Raw genomic sequence first — 19,831 nt, 5'->3', positions numbered from 1 at the left:
GCATGATCAAGCTTAGTGTACCTGTACATTTTGTGTGGGCTTTTATGATTGATTTGTGTGCTGGCTTCATGAGAATAAGTTTCTGTGAGTGGGAAAGTTCTGGACTTGGCTTGTAGCTATGGTTTTACTGGGAGTTATGTACCTAAGTAAAAGTTAACCCATGGTAGTCTTTTGGGATTGGGTTTGAGGGTCTGATCTTTTGGTGATGTTTTGGGGAAATAGAATACAGGTATTTTTCTCTCTTGTATTATTGCTTCTGAGGTTAGGGGAAATGTTAATGAGAAAGGTCATGCAAGGGGGACTGAGTGAGCAATCACATTTTGCCAAGGGGCCACTCTGTGGTCTCCTTAGCTACCACAAGTGACTTTGTCAAGACATTGTGGCCTGATGGCTCCCAGCATATAAGGAACTAAGTCAAATTTACAAACAATCAAGCCATTCCCCAACTGACAAATGGTCAAGGGATATGAATAGGCAGTTTTCAGATGAAGAAATCACAATTATCAATAATCACATGGAAAAGTGTTCTAAATCCCTCCTGATTAAAGAAATGAAAATCAAAACAGTGCTGAGGTATATCCTCACACCTATCAAATTGGTCAATATGGGAGCAAAGGAAAGTAATAAATGTTGGAGGGGATGTGGCAAAATTGGGACATGAATACATTGCTGGTGGTGTTATGAATTAATACAACCATTCTGGAGGACAGTTTGGAACTATGCCCAAAGGGCATTAAATGATTGTGTTCCCTTTGATCCAGCCATAACACTACTGTGTTTGTACCCCAAAGAGATAATAAGGAAAAAGACTTGTACAAAATTATTTATAGCCATGCTCTTTATGGTAGCAAAAAATTTTGAAAATGAGAGTTCCCTTGATTGGGCAATGACTGAACAAATTGTGGTTTCTGATGGTGATGGAATACTACTGTGGTGAAAGGAATGATGAACTGGAGGATTTCTTTGTGAACTGGGAAGACCTCCAGGAATTGATGCACAGCAAAATAAACAGTCAGGAAAAAAATTGTACACAGAAACTGAAACATTGTGGCACAATCAAATGTAACAAACTTTTCTACTAGAAGCAATGCAATGATCCAGGATAATTTTGAAATACTTATGAGAAAGAATGCTATCCACATCCAGGAAATAATAGTGGGAGTAGAAATGCAGAAGAAAAACATAGAATCGATCAAGTGGTTCAATGGGGATATGATTGGATTTTTGATGTTTAAAGATTACTCTACTGAAAATATGAAAAATATGTTAATAGATTTTGAACAACGATATATGTATAACCTAGTGGAACTGCTTGTCAGCTCCAGAAAGGGGGAAGGAACAGGGGAGGGAAAGAACAAAAATAATGTAACCATGGAAAAATATTCTAAATAAATTAATAAATTAAAAAAAAAAAGAAAAGTCACCTAAAGCTCATAAACCTCTAGCTATTCTGATTAAAAGGAGGGGAGCAGAAAATCAAATCAATGAGGTCATGAATAAGGTGAAATCACAGGGTGGGAAGGGAAAGAAGAAAAAGGCTAATCAGAACATATTATTCAGTTATATGCCAAAGAAATTGAGAACAAAATTAATAAAGGGATTCTTTCAGGCTTCCAGCTCAACCTGGGTAGAGTTTAGGCCCCAGATCCTTGTTTCCAAACCATCAACTTCCTTCATCTTGCCCTTAACTAATATTTCATATTCATGACTGCATCCTAGTGAACAAGTTTGGCATCCTTCTGATACTGAGCCTATATAGAATAATTGATTGAAACATAGCAGAAGTTTTAGATGCTATGGAATCCAACCCATACTAAAGCAAGGTAGGCACAAAAGAATTAATAACAAGTTGTCATTCATTCTACATTTACTTTTCAAAACTAATGAGGAACTCCAACTTCTCAAATGAGCTCATTCCTCTTTAGGAAAGCTTCCATTATTAGGAAGTTTTTCCTTATTGCAAGGCTAGATTAGCTTCCCTATCAATTTGACCCACTGATTTTAGTTTGGGCCTCTGGAGTTTCATATAATTAGAGTAACCATAGAATAAAAAAAAAAAATCTTAGTACTTAAAGGAAGTTCATAGGACATCTAGCTCAACTCATATTTCAGGAGGAAACCCTCCTTCAATAAACCTGACCAATGAAAATTTAACCTCATATTGAATACCTCTGTTCTTTTTGCCTTGTGCCCCATTCACATGATATCTCTTAAAATACAGGAAGCATAATTATCTCTATCTAATCCCTATCTCCTCCACTCAAGTCTTCCCTTCCTCAGTTCCCCAGTTCAAAACTTTTTTTTGTGAAATAAGAAGACTATAGCATGGTTTGTAGTTCCTTCAGAATCCTGTTCATGTTCTAAGTATGTTTTAGGTATTAATGTCCTCCCCAAAATATAGAGCACATATCTGGATACGAATTTTAAAATATGATCTAAGGAGTATATGGTATGATTATAAACATTCTTATCTCCTATATAACCAAAAACCACAGCAGCTTTTAGAACAGAATCATTCTGGTGATACTCATATCATGAGTTAATCTTAGACTTTTTTCTTTAAATTCTTACTTTCTCTTACTTACAACTTTTAAGACAAAAAGAGAAGCATTAGATAAATAGGTTTAAGTGGCATGCCCAGGATCACATGGCTAAGAAATGTCTAAGGCTAGATTTGAACCCAGTCCCCCCGATTCCAGTCCTGGTGTTCTATCCACTGTGCCAACTGGCTAACCCTTATTTTATATTTTCTATTCTCTAAAACTGGCAGATCTCTTGAATACAAACTACTGACTAACCACATTTTACACATTTTGTACTTGTAAAATTGATTTATTTTACCCGCAATGTGGGACTTTACACATATCACTGTTCAGTTTTATCTTTAGTGATTTCAGCCCAATCTTCAATATAATCAAAGTCAGCAGCACCAGCAAGAGCATCAATAATAGAGGTCAGCAAATTGAGGCTGGAACATCAAATCTGGACAAATGGTTTTTCTTATTCAGCTTTCATTTGGGCCACCTAAAAACTGCTGACAAACCAAACTTCCTTGATGGGCCCTAGTTTGGTGACTGCTGATTAATATCCACTAGGACTTATTTTACATATAATTTTAAGAATTACCAAGTCTTTATGTGGATGAAACACTCCTGGGAGACAGACAGTGTCAATATTATTAGCTCCACGACTTCTACAAAGGACAGTGATACTTAAGAGAACCAGTTTTCAAGGTAACAAGGCTATGAAATAGGGGAGGGGGCATCTGGGTAGCTCAGTGGATTGAGAGCCAGGCCTAGAGACAGGAGGTTCTGGGTTCAAATCTGGCCTCAGACATTAGCTGTGTGACTCTGGACAAGTCACTTCACCATTGCCTAGCCCTTACCACTCTTCTGTCTTGGAACCAATACACATTATTGATTCCAAGATGGAAGATGAAGGTTAAAAAAAAAACACCAAAAAAAACAAGGCTATGAAATGTCCACACAAGGACTCACACTCAAACCTGCCCATCTGACTCAAGGTCCAAAATTCTTTCCAGAGTGCCATAGATCTCATCTAACATATTGGCTGTCACTCCTTGCTTCCTATCACACATGAATATGACCTTCACAGTATATATATATATATATGCCTCCATCCAAATCATTGATAAAAATGTTGAACAGCTGAGGGCCAATGGACTCCCCTAGTCTTCTCTAAAGGTGAATATTGATCTATCAATCAAAGCCATGTGGGTTCACTGGTTGTCTATACTTTCTGAATTCACCTAAAATAACTATAACTAGAACATTCTGGTTTTACCCATGACGATATTAAGAATAGAAGTGTGTTCTGCATAGGACTTTCTTCTGTAATTCAATTCTAGGAAACCTGTAGAAAAAAGAAACCAGGAGATTGATATTGTAAACCTTAAAATTTCTTAGACTTATAAATGTTGGAAATTTCACCAATGGGAAATTTCATACTTGAAAAATTTCTTACTGATAGTCTATTGGAATGTGAACCCCATTGGCATGGGAGGTTCCTCCTCCTCCCTTCTTAAGATTACTTTAGGACAGAAACCGTTTGCTGAACAATGGAAAGGGCTTTGACCTATGCTTAAGCATAGAACAGGAAGTTCTTTGAGTCATGATTGATTTTAGAATTGATACAATAGAGATACTTGGAATGACAGAACCAGGTCTTGGAAATTACAATCTCCACCCTACTCAGTCCTAACAGGATTTAGGAAGAGCTGCAGCATAGATCAAAATTTTATTATTCCAATCTCCACCCTACTCAGGGTAACAGGATTTAGAAAGGGCTGCAGCAAAGGATCAAGATTTAATTATTTGAGAATATGACCTTCAACAGACATGTGCAAAGCCACAGACCTCTGGGCGGTCCTGGGTTAAGGTAGAGCCACCATTGGCACAGGGAAGACATGGACAGTGATTGGTAGATGTGAGAACTGAGGGGAGGGAACTTGGATGGTTTCCTTAAAGATAGTGGGGTCTGAGGACTAGGAGTGGTTGGTTGGAGAGGTTTTTGCTGTCAGAGGTTGTGCTCTGAGAAGCTTGCTCTGAAGGAAGCTGGAGGTGGAGACCCCTGAGACTGTTTCTCCATTTTGGTCACGTGAGGAATAGGAATTGATCTCTTTTCTTTGCCTCAGCTATCTAAGGGCTTGGGCCTTTTGGCCCAGCCTAAACAGAAGGGGTATTTAAGCCCTATTCCCTTCTCTCCCCTTTCTCTCTCTCTCTCTCTCTCTCTCTCTCTCTCTCTCTCTCTCTCTATCTCTAATACCTTTCTTCCTCCTGTTTGTAATTAAACTCCATAAAAGGTTGACTGCTGATTTGAGTTTTCATTTAGGAATTACATAGCTGAATTCCTTGGTGACCTTAAATTAATATATATCAGTCTTTTAAAGTGATTTCCTTGTCACAATATTTAACTTGTAGTGATCACTATTTCACCAACCAACCCTTGCATAATGTATTATAGGGCAATTAGGAATTATTGGCACCTGATCTACAAGGCAACTAACCAATATTCATTCAATCTGATAACTAATTCTCCCACTATGTGTTTCCTGGAGCTTGACTTTACCTTCCAACAACAAATTAACATGTGGAATAAAAGCTATTTGACTAATCATTCCTTGTGCATTACCTTATCCACTCAGGATATATTCAGTAAGAGCTGTGATGACAATTGTCCAACATGGAATCACTTTAGTTCACAGAATTCTCTCAGAGCTGGCCTGCAATGTACCAGACCAGTGATAACTAACATTTTAGAGATGGAGTTCCAGACCCCATGCCCACCCACACTCCAGGCCAAATGCAGTGCCCACCCCAGAGACTCCTTGCTGGGCAATGCCCCCACCCCACCCCATCTGGGTACATTCCACCACTTTAGCCCATTCAGGAGAGGGAGAAAGAGCTCCCATTGTACTGCTGGGCAGAGGGGCAGGAGATGTGAAAAAATGTCATCAGGCACTGTGGAAAGGGCAGGGGAGCAGCTCTGACAGAGTCCCTCTGACTTTCTAGTAAAGAAGTCTGGGTGGGGGTTTTAGTGGGAGGTAGGGTAGCAAAGTGCCTAGAGAGTGTGCTCTGTGGGCCATCTTTGGCACCCATGACATAGGTTCACTCTGCTAATTTAGTATATAGTTCACTCTGCTAATAAGTATTTAGGGAATCAACATAGAGAAGTAACCTATGGTCTTAGAATCATAAACCACTAGGATCGGTGAAAGAATCTTAGAATACAAACATAAAATATCGGAGCAGGAAGACATCATAGAAATAGAACAAAGAGGGTAAGCTAGGTGGCACAGTGCATAGTATGCCAGAAAAGGAGTCAGGAAGACCTGGGTTCAAATCTTGCCTCACATACTTCCTACTTCTCTGACTCTGGGCAAGTCACTTAACCCCAATTGTCCAACCTTTGTTGCTCCTCTGTCTTAGATTTCATGCAGAAGTTAAGGGTTTATACATTTAGCTATACATACCCACACAGATAGTTGTATGTATAATTTATAAAACAAAGATTTAGAGTGGAAAAGGATCTTGGAGATCATTCAGCCCAGTGCTCTCCTTTTACAAATGGATAAACCAAGGCCTAGATAAGGGAGAGAATTTCCCCAGGGCCATTCAAGGAATCAGGAAAGCTGAAACCAAAAAGATCTTGTAACTATCTTCAAGAAAAATAACCTTTCCATGGAACCATACTGCCCTCATGAGGTGTACAAGAAAATGAGGGAACTGAGACACTCACACCAATAATTATCCCACAAAGTTAGAGGGCTGTGCACACCAGGGAAGTACAAATGAAGTCATATTGGCTTCTCTCTTTAGATTTAGTCTCCATAAGATTAGATGACATGGAAGAAACACTGGAATTGATTCAGAGAACCTGTATTTGCATTCCAGTGTTACCACTTACCTACATATAACCTTAAAGAAATCACTTAAGGCATGTGGGCCTCAGTTTCCTCATCTATAAAATGGTAATGTTGAGCCAGGTGACCCCACCCTCACCCCACTTAACTCCTTTTCAGCTATACATCATATGATCCCAACTGGAAATTTGGCCTATAACCCAATTTGTAGATTTCTTACCTTTATTAATGCTCTATATTGTAGTCCACTTAAAACATCTACAACCAAAGGACAGAAGAGTGTTTTAAAAAAATTTGATCTTTGACAGGAAGTGGTATTATGTTTGTTTTTGTTGTTTTGTTTTGTTTTTTAATGAGACAATACCTTCTCTTGGCCTGCCACGAATGCAAAGAGTATTTCTACATGTACTGCTTGTGACCTGGATATGCACAAAATGGACTCATGCTTATTAGGTTCATTTAAGCCCAGAAAATCATCACTTGCTTTGTGCTAAGTTGACATCAATGCTCAGGCCCCCTTCCCTATTAGAACACAAGTTCCTTGGGAGCAAGGACTGTTTTTAATCTATCACCAGGTCCTAGAACAACCCTGATACAAAAGGGGTATTTGCTCTATGTCTGCCTCTGAAGCACCCTAGATGTATGCTCACAAGCAAGTCACTTAACCCTTCTCAGTGTCTCTGCTATCTCTCTAGGGTTAATGAGATAGAAATTACTCATACACAGATGGATATCACTGGAGGGAGGTTATATACAGATAATCAATGAAATTAACCTAGTAGCCTAAAAATGCTCTTATATTATTCTCTTTTAATGGTTATCTAACTCATCATAAAAAGTAAATTGCATGAGGTCAAAATTACATAATTCCATGAGAAGTATTTTATAAACTCTCTCTCTCTCTCCACCTGCTCAAAGCATCAATTACTGACTAGAGCAGTGATGGTAAACCTTTTAGAGAGCAAGTGCCCATAACTGCAAACCTCACACCACAGGTGGGTGAGCCCCCACCTGACCCCAGACAGGGGAGGGAGGAAGCTCTCCTATTGGGCTGCTGGGCAGTGGTGTGGGTCATGTGAGAAATGTCTTCAGGCACATGGAGAGGGGCAGGGCAGCAGCCCCCTCTGGCATGTGTGCCATAAGTTTGTCAATATGGGACTAGAGTATATGCTTGCTAAAGTTTGAATAGAACTGAATGGCTGACAGCACAATTCTTCAGCATGGGGTTTGATCACAAAATACATATAACCAGTATAGCAACAAATCTTTTCCTAATGTATGATTGGGAGTTCCAAAACTAATAGGAACAACCCAGGTCAAACAAAGGAAAGCACTGTTTTCTTCCTACCGGTTCTGACAAACCAGAGGTTCCCCACCTGTGGCTAAGAACATTGCTCACCTGAGAAACCAGACAATGCCATAATTGAAGAGGCTCAAAAAAGCCTTATTCAATAGTATGGAAAAAGGTCACATTTTCTCTCCAGAATGTTCTGCTCTGGTACAATTTCCCTTCCTTCCTCATCTCTTAGGATCTCCTTGACTTATATCAATCTGGAAAGCATCATCCTTCAGTTGGTAAAACATTTTAATATCTATTGATACGGAGCATTAATGCAAGATACTGAAGACTATAGAACCAAGTGAACAAACATGTCTGTGTTTAAAGGCATTATAAATTAACAAGCAACTATTTATTAAAAGTATCCATTAGTCCCTTTCTAAACTACATAGAAGAATAATGTAGTCAATGCAAAACAAGCTATAAAACCCAAATAAAGGACATCCATAGAATTTGCTATATTATGAAAGCTTCATATGTTGACAGGCTACTGGCCAATAGTCATTGTGTCTTCAGGGGAATTACTTAAGGCCTGTATGTATGTTTTCCAGTTGTTTATTGGTCATCAGAAGCAGAAAATGTAATTCTCTAGGGGCTATTGAGAAATGCCCAATTGGGAGTGTTTCTGGAAAATGAGGCCGTTCTCTTCTTAGGTGTCATTGACTTCTGCCTTGTCAGACCTGCTTGATCAAAAGATTTGATGGTAGGATGACTGGGAGTATCAAAAAGGAAATGTGGGCTATGTGCCTAACATTTGAATTCATCTCTACTCTGCTTCAAAGGAGTCTAATATGTATATTGAAGAGGATAATAACTGATCTTTTCCTCCATTATCACATCACATCTAAAGTGATATTTTTATTTTAAGGAATGCCTTTGCTAAGCTGAGGAACCCTCTAAAGGAGGTAACTAGGATAATGAAGGCTTAGAAATATTATATGAGGGTCAGCTAAAGGTCCAAAGGGATGTTTATCTTTGAAAATAGAAGTTGGATGGGCATGATAATCTCATCAAAATATTTGTAGAGTTGTAATAAGGTAGAGCAATTAAGCTTATTCTGCTTTTCTCCAAAAGGTCAAACTGGGACCAATGGAAGCAATTTCTAAGAAGCAGAATTTGCTATCTCAGAACTTTCTGAAAATAGAGTAAAATTAGAGTAAAATAGACTACCCTGTGAGACAATGAAATCCTTGTGAATGAAAGTATTCATTTAAAATCTGAAATATGAATCATTGGGGATATAATACAAGAAAATCTTGCCTTGGGTAGAGGACTCAAATAGATGATTGGGAAGGTCCCTTCAAACCTTGGTGATCTTTGTATATGATTCTTTCTCTCTCTGTCTCCCTCTCTGTTACTTTGTATGTCTTTCTTTCTCTATCTCTCTCATACATCCATATCTATTGCTCGAACATCTAGATCCTTAATTCAGTTTTTGCCCCATTCAATCCACCAAACTCAGTCCATTCTTTTCTAGGCATGCCCATCACTTTAAATTTCCTAAATGGAAAAAAAAAATATTTCCCTACCTACATTCTTTTTGTTTGTTTCAAAATGATGACTATTCATTTGTACCCTCATCCTCTTATTTGACCTCAATAATCCCTGTTACTAGGGAGGTTTATGCTGCTGGATAGATTGAGTTCAGAAGTTCAGAACTACAGCAAGTTAAAGACAATTGGGTGTACCATGTCTATATGAAGAGCCCTTGAGTGAAGCCTCACTTATTCTTTGACATGATGAAATCCTCTTAGTGTTCTTAGCCCAATTCTATTCTATCCACCCCTAGATACAATGGGAGATCAGACACTATCTTGGAAAATTCATATAGTACAATGTGTTCAGTGTGTCCTGGTCAACCTCCAGAGGCCCTTCCCTCCATGGTTTCCAGCACTATCTTTCCAAGCTAACCTTTCACTTTTTTGTTCTAATGCCAGGTTTAGAGAATGAGAATCCCCTTTGAAAACCTCCCTGTAAAGTCCCTTTTTCTAATACCCCCCGTTTCTATTATTAGCCTCCTTTTGACATTCTTCTTGCTTTGGGAGAAAAGGGTAAAGAGTTGGTATGCCTAGGAAACATAATTAGTATGTACAAATGGGGATTTGAGGGGAAAGAGCTTCTTCCAACCCCAAACACCAATAATTAATGCCACTGGCCATTTACTTTAACTATTAACTTTGAACTCAAACTCTACCCTATAAACTTAATCATATGAAATGATCCTTAGACAAAAAGATGCCTACCTTCTGATCACCAACTTTAATTTTAACCTGGAACATGAAATTCTGGGAAAAAAAAAAAAGCCATTCTGCAACTCATGTTTCTCTTACCTCTGTTAATAACTCTGAATCCTAACCAATCACAGGAACTTATATACCCAACATTAAACCAAAACCATTTTATTCCATTTTGTAAAAACAATCTTGACCTTAAACACTAAAAATACTGAATGCACTTTAATTTACATGTTTAAATCCTTAAGCCAGTCCTTCTCAAACTTTTTTCACTATGTTACCATCTCAAGAGTCCTCAATTTTGACATGTGTTGTTTGCTGAGGAGATATGGAGCACACAATTACAGCATTATTTCATATAAATTCAGACAAAGTGAAGTGATAGTGGGCCTTTGAAAAACACTGACTATAAATTAAGATGTAGCAAGAGGAGGGGAAAATACTGAGAAAGGAAGAGAATAAATATAAAACAGGAAAGGAAAGAAAGAGAAAAAGAAAGAGAAAGAAAAAGAGAGAAAGAGAGGGTAAGAGAGAAAAAGAGAGAGAGAGAGAGAGAGAAATTGGGGAAATGATCCAGCAAAAGCGAGGGAAGAGGACAGAAAGGAATGAGAAAAGAAAGGGAAGAGAAGAAGGAAAAGGGGAAGAGAAGGAAAAGGAGAAAAAAGAGGGTTAGTTTTTTTAGATGGACAGGAGAGATTTCTTGTGGCCCTTTCCCATGAGCAGCTCTATAGCTGCGTCTGTCAGTTTCCTCCAATTTTGAGAAAAGATGGGGAGGAAAGGAAGTGGAAAAATGAGAATAGTCTGAGATGCACAGGAAAAGGAAACTTTTCCCCACTGGAACTCTTGTTTCTTCTTTCTCAGTCTCTTTTTGTTCACTTTTCCATTCCTTGTCTTCTCCTCTGTCCCCTCCAGAAAGGATGCTAGATTGGAAGTCAAAGGAACAATATGTGAATTTGCCACTTACTACTTGTGTAGCTTTGGACAAGTCACTTGTCTTCTCTAGGGTCAAGATATTTCATTTATAAAATGAAAGGATTAAACTAGGTGGTTCTAAGGTGACTTCCATTTCTAAATCTAGAATTCTCTGGATCTTTTGCTCTTCTTTTTTATTCTCCTTTCTCCTATCTCCAATTCCTTTTCTGTGTCTTTGTTATACCCTCTTTATACTCTCTTTCCTCTTTTCTTTCTTTTTCTTTCTTTAAGTTGTTCTTTATTTTTTCCTCTTTTTTTTGGTCTTCTTTCCCTCCTTTATTCTTTCTTTTTCAACTCCCATTTCTCTCCTTCCTCCTTTTCTCTTTTTATCTTAGTCAATCAAGATTTAGTCAGCAAAGGGCAGCTAGGTTGAGCACAGTAAACAGAAAGCTAGGAATGACCTGCGTTCAAATCTGCCCTCAGATATATCCTATTATGCGACTTTGGGCAAGTCACTTAACTCCAACTGCCTAGCCCCTGCTGCTCTTTTTTCTTAGAATTGTTACTAGAACTGAATATAAGAATTTTAAAAGAAAAGATTTAGTCAGCAAGATTTTTTTTGCTAAAATTTTATGCTTCCAAAATTCCTACTATTCACCTACCAGTATTTTGCCCAGACTTCTACACTTCTACTTAGGTTTATCCAGGGGAAATCTCCAAACTCAGTAGAATTCATAAAACTAAGGACTTTAGAGGCTAATCCAAATATCAGTGGCTTGGATCCTATGACTTCTCTGCCACATCAATTGTAAACTACCAATGCTTCACGGCTATGTCAATATCTATGGGCATAGTTATTTACACACAAACACACAGATGTAAGCATATATATATATATATATACATATATATATATATATGTGACACATATATATACACATATGTGAGTGTATATATATGCATCTGTATGTATATACATGTATGTATACTTACATTTTATGTGTATGTATGTATATTTACATGCACATGAATTCAATACCAAAAATCCTGACTGTCCCCTTAACATATTCTCCCTGGAACTGTTGCATTGAATTCCCAATGCAGATAAAGTTAGTCTAGTACTTCATAGAACTCTACCTGAAGCGTCCACAATGTAACCTTATACCTTTTTCCCCGAGTCATCACCTGGGTCAGCAAAGCTGAGGAAGAAGGTTCTTGTCTGTTATGTCCCCCAAACATTGGAAATCCCTGGAGATGATCTGCTGGGTTGTGTTGATGAAAAGAGTCACAGGTTGAGGGCGAGAAAGATCCATATTTGTCATTTGAGCAAGGGTTAGCCAAGGTTGGTTGCTGATGAAAACTGGAACCAAGTAAATCTGACTTATGGAGGTGTCTGAGAATGTGATTCTGAAATCCCATCTGTTTCTAATAGTAGGAAAAAGATACTAAGAACAAAAAAGATTTAAAAATACTGCCATATGTTAACCATATCTTTTACCTATATTATAATCATTGCACTAACTTCTAAGTTGAGATTGAATTCTAATTATATCTACCTACAATAATCCCCCCATTCTAACCTACACTCAAATCATAATTCTAACTATAACCTTAACCTTAACTCTTAACCATATTTCTTAAACCTCAACTATTATCCTTAGCCTAATTCTTAATTCACTATAATCCTAAATCCCTGATCCAAACATTAGTCATCCCTTGGAATCTACCAGCACAGTCTAATTCTGAATAAACTCCTAAAACATAAACATAACTTTTATTCCCAGTGTGGATCCTGAAATCTGACTGTAAGGAGAAATCATAACCCTAGAGAACTCAAGAGAAAGGCAAGAAAGAAAGAGAAAACAAAAAGAAGCAATATGATAAAAAGAACTAAGAATGGAAAGAAAAAAAAGAAAAGTCATGACAGGCCTGAGAATGAGGGTGAAAGCATGGAGAGAGAAGGGAAAAAAGAAATGTATATAGTGTTAGGTAATCAGAAAATAAAACCATAGAAAGGACATGAAAGGGAAGGTTAAAAAAAAAAAACTGGGAAAAGACAATGCAAAGGGGAGAGGACGGGAATGAGAAAAGAAAAGAATCCTTAATTCTAATTTTAACCCTAACTTTGTCCCTGCACTAGATATCTGGGAACCATTAAGTCAATGTTTCCTAGAATTCTGTGTTTGGTGATAAATCTCTACCAACCAGTTTTTTTTCATGACCTTCAGTGTATTTATAGGTTGTCCCACCACCCCATCCCCAACAAAAACAACAGAAAGCAACTCACCACCGTTTGGAAAGGGTATGGGAGCATACTGACAGGTTTGAAGGTTGGGTGTTTCATGGCAATGTAAAATATTGGTCCCTTCTTTTCTCCTTGTTTTTTCTTCTCTGTCTTCTTTTATCTCTTCTTTGGTCTCTATCTTCTCTCTCATCCTTTCTCCATCTTCTTCCTCTTGACTCTTTTCCCTTTTGGTACCCCCTTGCCACCCCCCTTCCCTTCTTCCCATTGCCCTCCTCCCTCCCTCCTCTTCCCCTTCATTAAGATAGCTTAGCCTTTTTTTCCCTCCATGGCCTATCAGCTTTGATTTTCCCAACCACTTACATAAAATCTCCTCCAAAAAGCATGTAGGTTCCAAAAAGCAGGTAGGTTCCAAAAAGCAGGTAGGTTCCAAAGTACACTCTTGGGGTCACAACGACATTTAGGCCTAGCTGCTATCCTTCTCTAATGCCTTAGCATAACATGGAGGCACAAGGGAGTTGGTGAGAAATATTGCCAAGGGAATGCAAGCTCTGGCAGGAACTAGGAAATCTGGCAAAACTCCATTCCTGGAAGGGCCAACACTATGCATCCATCTGCCTTTCAGGGCCAGCCTGAGGAAGTATGGAAAGGCTCACCACTAGAAGCCTGTCCATTGGGTGCTGAAACCTCCTACCAAGGTACAGAGGAACTGTAATCTGTATCAGGGTGGGGGTCTGACTCACACTGAGGAAAACCTTGTATTCTTGAATTATTGAAACATGTCCCTTTTAACCTTATACTCAACCTGTAAGTCACCTCTCTAACTTGTATGGCCTTTATAATCTGTGACTAAGCCTAACTCTCTGGAATATCTCTAGATATACTTGTGACTCTCCATCTGGGACTCCCCCTTGACTCTGACTGCCTAACTAACTGCCTAGGTATGAAAAAGCCTACTTGTTGGTCTGTAACTGGCCTTTCTTGGCTCTGTATCCTTTACTCACTATACCTAACAGACTGTCTGACTATCTTTCTATGCTTGTCTGTCTAATCTAATCTGTGTCTTTCTATTGTATTACCTATTTCTCTGTATCTGACTAGACCTCTTGGTCTATGTTCAGTGTTATATGATTGAGACTTTCCATTTGAACTTTAATTAGTTCAGGATTCCTTGGCCTTTTTCCCAGTGTGCCAAAACTTAAAAAAAATGTCAAGTACCCTGTCCTAGGGCATACTCCCTCCCCATGTCAGCTCAGCTCAGATGAGTTACACACACACACACACACACACACACACACACAGACACACACCTCCTACCCTGTCTCAGACACAAATATTCTCAGTTATCATTCTGGTCTGGTTATATCTGTCTCCAAATGTGCATGTTTGTGCATACTTGGCTGGATCTGCCTGGACTGACTAGCTCTGTCTGGGACTGACTAGGTCTGGCTGAAAGGTTTTGCTATCAGGCTGGCTATGTTAGGACCTCTTAAGCAGTAAGAAGAGGGGGTGACAGCTTCTTCATGCTCCTGAATGGACCATTTTCTCATCTCATCTCTGCTCCACTCCTCTGCCATTCCTGCCTCCAGTCCCTATGACTCACAGCCTCCTTACTATGGAGCACTACTGAAGGAGGGCCCGATCACGTTTCCACACCCAGTGTTCAGGCTGATATGCCTGAATCTGGAAAAGAAAAAAAAAACAAGATTTGACTATGCAGACAAAGTGCGCCCTTGCAATCCTGAGCTCTAGAGTCTTTCCTAGTCTCAAAGCCCAGCTACACACAGTTTTCCCAAAACTAGTATTCCTGAACCTCTCCTCTCCATCCTCCCAATAGATCCTACCTCCTCACACTCCTCTCGGGTAACCCAAGCCTTCCAACCAATGGCTTGGAAGAGCTGGGCCCGAAGCCACTGGAACTTGGCACGCTGGGTGCTGTCTTGCCCAAAGAGAAAGGCAAACATGCCATGCTTTGGCCCTTGGCGATCTTCCTCCATGTCATTGGCTAGGTAGCTGTGGAAGGCCAAGTAGAAGACATGGTTCAACCTTAATCCCAACTTTCCAAATCAGTGAGATCTTCTTAAAACGTCACCAAATTATAATTCGTCTCTCTTCCCCTATTTCCTATGAAATTGCAGAGTTCCACTAACTTAGCAACTCTACCACCTCTGAACCCAATCCAGACCACATATCCCAAGATCTTAGAATAGGACAAACCACCCTAGTCTAAACCAAAATTGAGTGCCTTTTATAATATCTCTAGGAAGTGGTCAGCCGGCTTCTATTTATAGGCATCAAGTGATGGAAAACACATCACCCATTCCACTTTTAGACAACTTTGATTGCTGACATTTTTTTGTAATTTTTCCTCATTGCTCCTAGTTCTATTCTCTAGTACCAATCAGAAAGAAAAAAATCTTAATCTCTTTTTTACATGATTGCTTTTTAAATAGAATCAACGTATTTGACATCTGGAAATGACCTCAGAAATCACTTTGAAGATAGTGATCATATCCCCAAGTCTTCCTTCTCTAGGATAAATAGTCCCAATACTCAATAAACAAAGTCCCTTTACCATCTTGATCACACTCTTTCAGGAGTTTAATATCAGTATTTCTCTCTTGCTTTGAAGAGAGCTGTCTAACTCTGCCCCCTTTTTCCCATCCTCCTTGACTAATATTTGATCAGCATGACAAAGACAACATAAGAGTCTTGCACTGGAAATATCATTTTGAGTTCTTATAGCAGAGACATCATCAAATGTCACAGCTAAAAGGACCCTTAGAGATCATCTAGGCCAGTAATGGTGAACAGTAATGGTGAACCTTTTAGAGATGGAGTGCTGGGCCCTGCCCTGACCCACCCAAGACCAAGTGCTGTGCCCACCCACCACCAGAGTTTGTATGCTGTGCCCACCCCCTTCACTGAGTCCAGGGTATGCCACATACCCCCTTTATCCCACTGGGCTTCTGGGCAGAGGGGGAAAGTGATGTGAAAAAATGTCATCATGCATGGTGGAGAGGGGGAGGAAGGCAGCTCCCCTGAGTTCCTCTGCCTTTTTAGTGATAAACTCTTGGGGGAGGTAGGATGGGGAGGGCAGCTGCATGCCCACAGAGAATGCTCTGCATTCCATTTTTGGCATGTGTACCATAGGTTCACCATCACTGATCTAAGCTAATCCTGCCTGCACCATCTGATAAAGAAGGATACTGAGGTCTACAAAAAAGGATTTATCCAGATTTACAAAGCATGGCAATGCTGGGAGCAGAATGCAGTACCACATTTTTAACCATTTTTGTCTTTCCTTTTATCTCTAGCACTTTGTGCAGTTCTTGAAACAAAATAAATATATAATAAAAGTTTGTTGACTAACAGATAAGCTGAAGTATGGTTCATAAGGGTCAAGTGATTTGCCCTAAATCCCATAAAGCCATCAACAGATAGAGGATGGTTGTTCTGCTTAGAGAGGGAGCTCATTAGATAGAAGGAATGAGAAACAACTCACAGAGCCAGGAAAAAATGGAGACGCTGGTATTGCCAGGGAGGTCGACCAGCCCGGGCAAAATAGGCTATGATCATTGCCAGGAGGTACTGATGAGCAGAAAGAGAGAGGAAGGGCCACAGTCAGAAAACAAAGTGACAAAGTGGGTGGGCAGCAACAGCAACAGGGATATACTGGGGAAGAGATATAAAGGGATAGAGTTGGGAAGGGTCTGGATAAGGAAGGTTTAGATCCTGGTTGGGAGCAGGTTAAGATCCTGGATTCAGGAAGATAAATTACCAAAGCGGGGAGAGAAAGAGGAAACTGTGGGATGGGTGGAGTTTCTATCTGAACTGTATGTGTACCTATGATCTTAAAGAAAACAATGGTGGAGCAGAAGAAGCATAAGATACAGGAAGACATGGGCTATTGACACAGAGAAGAAAGGAGGCTAAAACTGAAGGTTCATACTGGGTAGTGGAAATTTAGGGGACTGACTCCAGGATCTAATTCTGAGGGATAGGACGGAGTACAGAAGAGGCCCCAGAATGCCTTCTTGGGTGAGGACTACGAAATCAGGACCTCTATTCCATCTGTAATGGGGATAAGGCTTTATTGGCAGGATAGAGGGTAATTTACAGGTGGGGAGAATTGGAGTTTTCTAAAAAAAAGGATGTGTATATGGATAAATCAGGCCAAGCTTACCTTGTCTGACACCCGAAGTTTTCTGTCCCAGGCCAAGAAGCTCTGGACAACAGGGTCCTCTATGGAGGGAGATGCAGGGAGGCTGTATTGGGCTGGGGATGGAGAGGGTTGTCCCACCAGATCCAAGAGAATAGGCTGCTTCCCCATTCTGTCTCCCCCTTGGAAAAGGGACCATTTTAGGGACCCAAGAGTGGAACCAGATAGGGAAGAGTGGAAGAAAGATAGCCCCTTTGAAGCCCCTATAAGGTTATCAGCCTTTGCTTGGACACCTCCAGTGATGGGATTCTAATAGTTTATTTCTTGAGGTTTCTTGTTCCATTATTAGATAGTTTTCATTGTTAGAGAGGAAAATTATGGGAGGGGGAGGTTGAAGTCCTACCTAGCAGCCTATTGAAGGCTTTGTGATCCCCAGGCCGTACTGAGGGCACCCTGCGTCTCTTCAATTGCATTTTGAGACCAAACATGCCCTTCACAGCCCACCTATCCTGGGTTCCTGTGAATGTCAAGTCTGAATGTTTCCTCTTCAGGCCTTGAATCCTGGGAAGTGAGCTAGTAGGTATCAAGGAAGCTGGAAGGCAGAATACCAAAAGCTATTAGCAAACTATCTCCTTTTGGGTACCTTCTCTTTGACCACCTTTAACTCCTTCTCTCATCTTCTACATCAGATAATCATCAAATATAAGAAATAGAAGGATTCTTGAACTTCCAATCCATATCTGCCAAAGAATAAATTCTGTACCATACCCACAAGTATGCCTCTCATGACAGAGAACTCACTGCTTTCTAAAGCAATATATTTCATTTCTGGATTCCAATTAATAAAGAAGTTTTCCCTCACATTCAACTGAACTGTGCACCATCTCCCCATTGCTTCTAGTTTGACCTTCTGGAGCCAGGAAGAATCATTCTAATCCCTCTTTCCATAAAAGTCCTTTAGATATCTGAAGTCAGATATCATATCTCCCCTAAAACGTCTCATCTGCAGATTAAATATTCCCACTTTCTTCAACTGTTCTTCATATGGCATGACCTCTAGGCTCACCATCATCTTGGTCCTTGTCTTCTAGAACTACAATTATTTGGTGTCCTACTCCAACCTTTCCCCTCATCCTTTCCAGTGTCCTGTCTTATGGTTCCCATGATTCTCTCTCCTCCTTTCCTTCATCCCTTTCTGGCTGCCATTTTCATCAACTTTTACCCTTCCTTTCATCCCTCTCACTTCTATGACCCCTTCCACTCTAACTTACCCCTTCTGTTCTATGGTTCCATTCACCTTCCAACGCTCCCTCTGAACCCTCCACTTGTTATCATGTAGTTCCATCTACCTCCCCTAACTATTCCTCCCTATCCCTTCCACCTTCTGTCTTTTCATTCTATGCACCTTTCTCCCACCTTTCCCTCTATTTTGTCCCATTTCCTATCCAATGGTTCTCTCTACTCTTTCTTATTCTTTCCTCTAATCCTTTTCACCTCCTGTTCTATAGTTTCTTTCATCTTCTCTCAATATATTCCTTCCTATCCTTCCATTTCTCACCCCTCTGTATTGTGACCATATCTATCCTCTCATGGCCTTACCCCTCTACCCCTTCCTACCTACAGTTTTACCCTAAGTCCATTCTCCCCCTCCCTCTCTGTCTCTGTCTCTGTCTCTCATATTACTAGGTCCTTTTTCCTCTGTGCATTTCTGAGGAAACTTCTCCCTTTCTATAATACTCATTCCCACCTCTAGCCCTTGTACCTCTACAGGATTTTAGAGCTTAAAGATAATTCAACATCATCTTGTCCTACCTACTTGTTTATGGAGGAGAAAAGAGAACCAAAAAGGGAAAGCTACTTACCTAATGACATGTTTCTCTGTAGAACTTAGTTCTAACCCCATGTGTCTATGACAGATCTAGATTTAACCAAGTCTCTTTACTTTCTGTTGACTGTTCTTTTCCCTTCTTTGGCCAGAAATTATTTTCCTCTTAATCATCTTCTATCCCACACCCTCTCCATACCAATAACCTTTATCCTCAGTCTTCCTGTCCTACTCCAACCTTTCTTCTTCTCATTGTCCTTCCCACTTGTCTCCTCACCTGAAGGTCCTGGGGCTTCTTCTTTGATCATTAGTGCTGGAGAAGGTTTTTGGGAGACAGTGGGGGCACTCTGGCCCAGAGATGAAGGAAAAGGAAAACACCTGGCCATGGTCTCCCTAGACAAGTCCTGCCCCCACCCACCCACCCACCCCTCAAGCTCAACTTCCCTCCCTCTCACCCACAGAACTTTGGCCTCTCTGCAACCTCCACCCCAGCTGCTTCCAAATGGGAATGTATTTGTCTCCAGATCAGTGTTCTCCGCTCTAAGAAAAAGAAAGGACCAAGCCCTCTGAGTATGAGTAACCAAGGTCAAAAGAGATATGACTGCACAGCTCTGAGACTCAGTCCTCACTGAGCCCCTGAGTTTCAAGTAGCAGCTACAGAACTCTAATGACATCAGCCATTCCACCCTGGCAACCAGACCAGTTTGAAGGAAAATGCATAGAATCAGCAAATTA

General features: G+C 40.1%; 1 protein-coding gene across 1 annotated transcript; it reads right to left on the bottom strand.

Moving 5' to 3' along the window:
- Positions 1 to 10,104: 10,104 nt before the first annotated feature.
- Positions 10,105 to 19,785, bottom strand: LOC107650768 (speedy protein E4-like). The gene is made up of 8 exons (XM_056811617.1): positions 19,552 to 19,785; positions 19,374 to 19,443; positions 17,675 to 17,863; positions 17,296 to 17,387; positions 16,615 to 16,700; positions 14,954 to 15,122; positions 12,053 to 14,792; positions 10,105 to 10,875 (listed from the first exon to the last, which is right to left on the bottom strand). Exons 1-7 carry the CDS (start codon positions 19,768 to 19,770, stop codon positions 14,733 to 14,735), a joined length of 885 nt encoding a protein of 294 aa, XP_056667595.1. The 5' UTR covers positions 19,771 to 19,785; the 3' UTR covers positions 10,105 to 10,875; positions 12,053 to 14,732.
- Between the last annotated feature and the right edge of the window lie 46 nt (positions 19,786 to 19,831).

Source organism: Monodelphis domestica, chromosome 1 (genome assembly GCF_027887165.1).
Source record: "Monodelphis domestica isolate mMonDom1 chromosome 1, mMonDom1.pri, whole genome shotgun sequence".
Lineage (NCBI taxonomy): Eukaryota > Metazoa > Chordata > Mammalia > Didelphimorphia > Didelphidae > Monodelphis > Monodelphis domestica.
This window is presented reverse-complemented; position numbering and strand designations above follow the sequence as displayed.

Bases quoted from the DNA above. Each gene is read 5' to 3' on its own strand.
- LOC107650768 (XM_056811617.1), bottom strand. From the start codon at position 19,770: ATGTCATTAGAGTTCTGTAGCTGCTACTTGAAACTCAGGGGCTCAGTG. The intron at 19,444-19,551 runs GTGAGAGGGAGG...TCTCTGGGCCAG, and splicing joins GAGAGGCCAAAGTTCTGTGG to AGTGCCCCCACTGTCTCCCA. The intron at 14,793-14,953 runs GTAGGATCTATT...TTTCTTTTCCAG, and splicing joins CCCGAGAGGAGTGTGAGGAG to ATTCAGGCATATCAGCCTGA.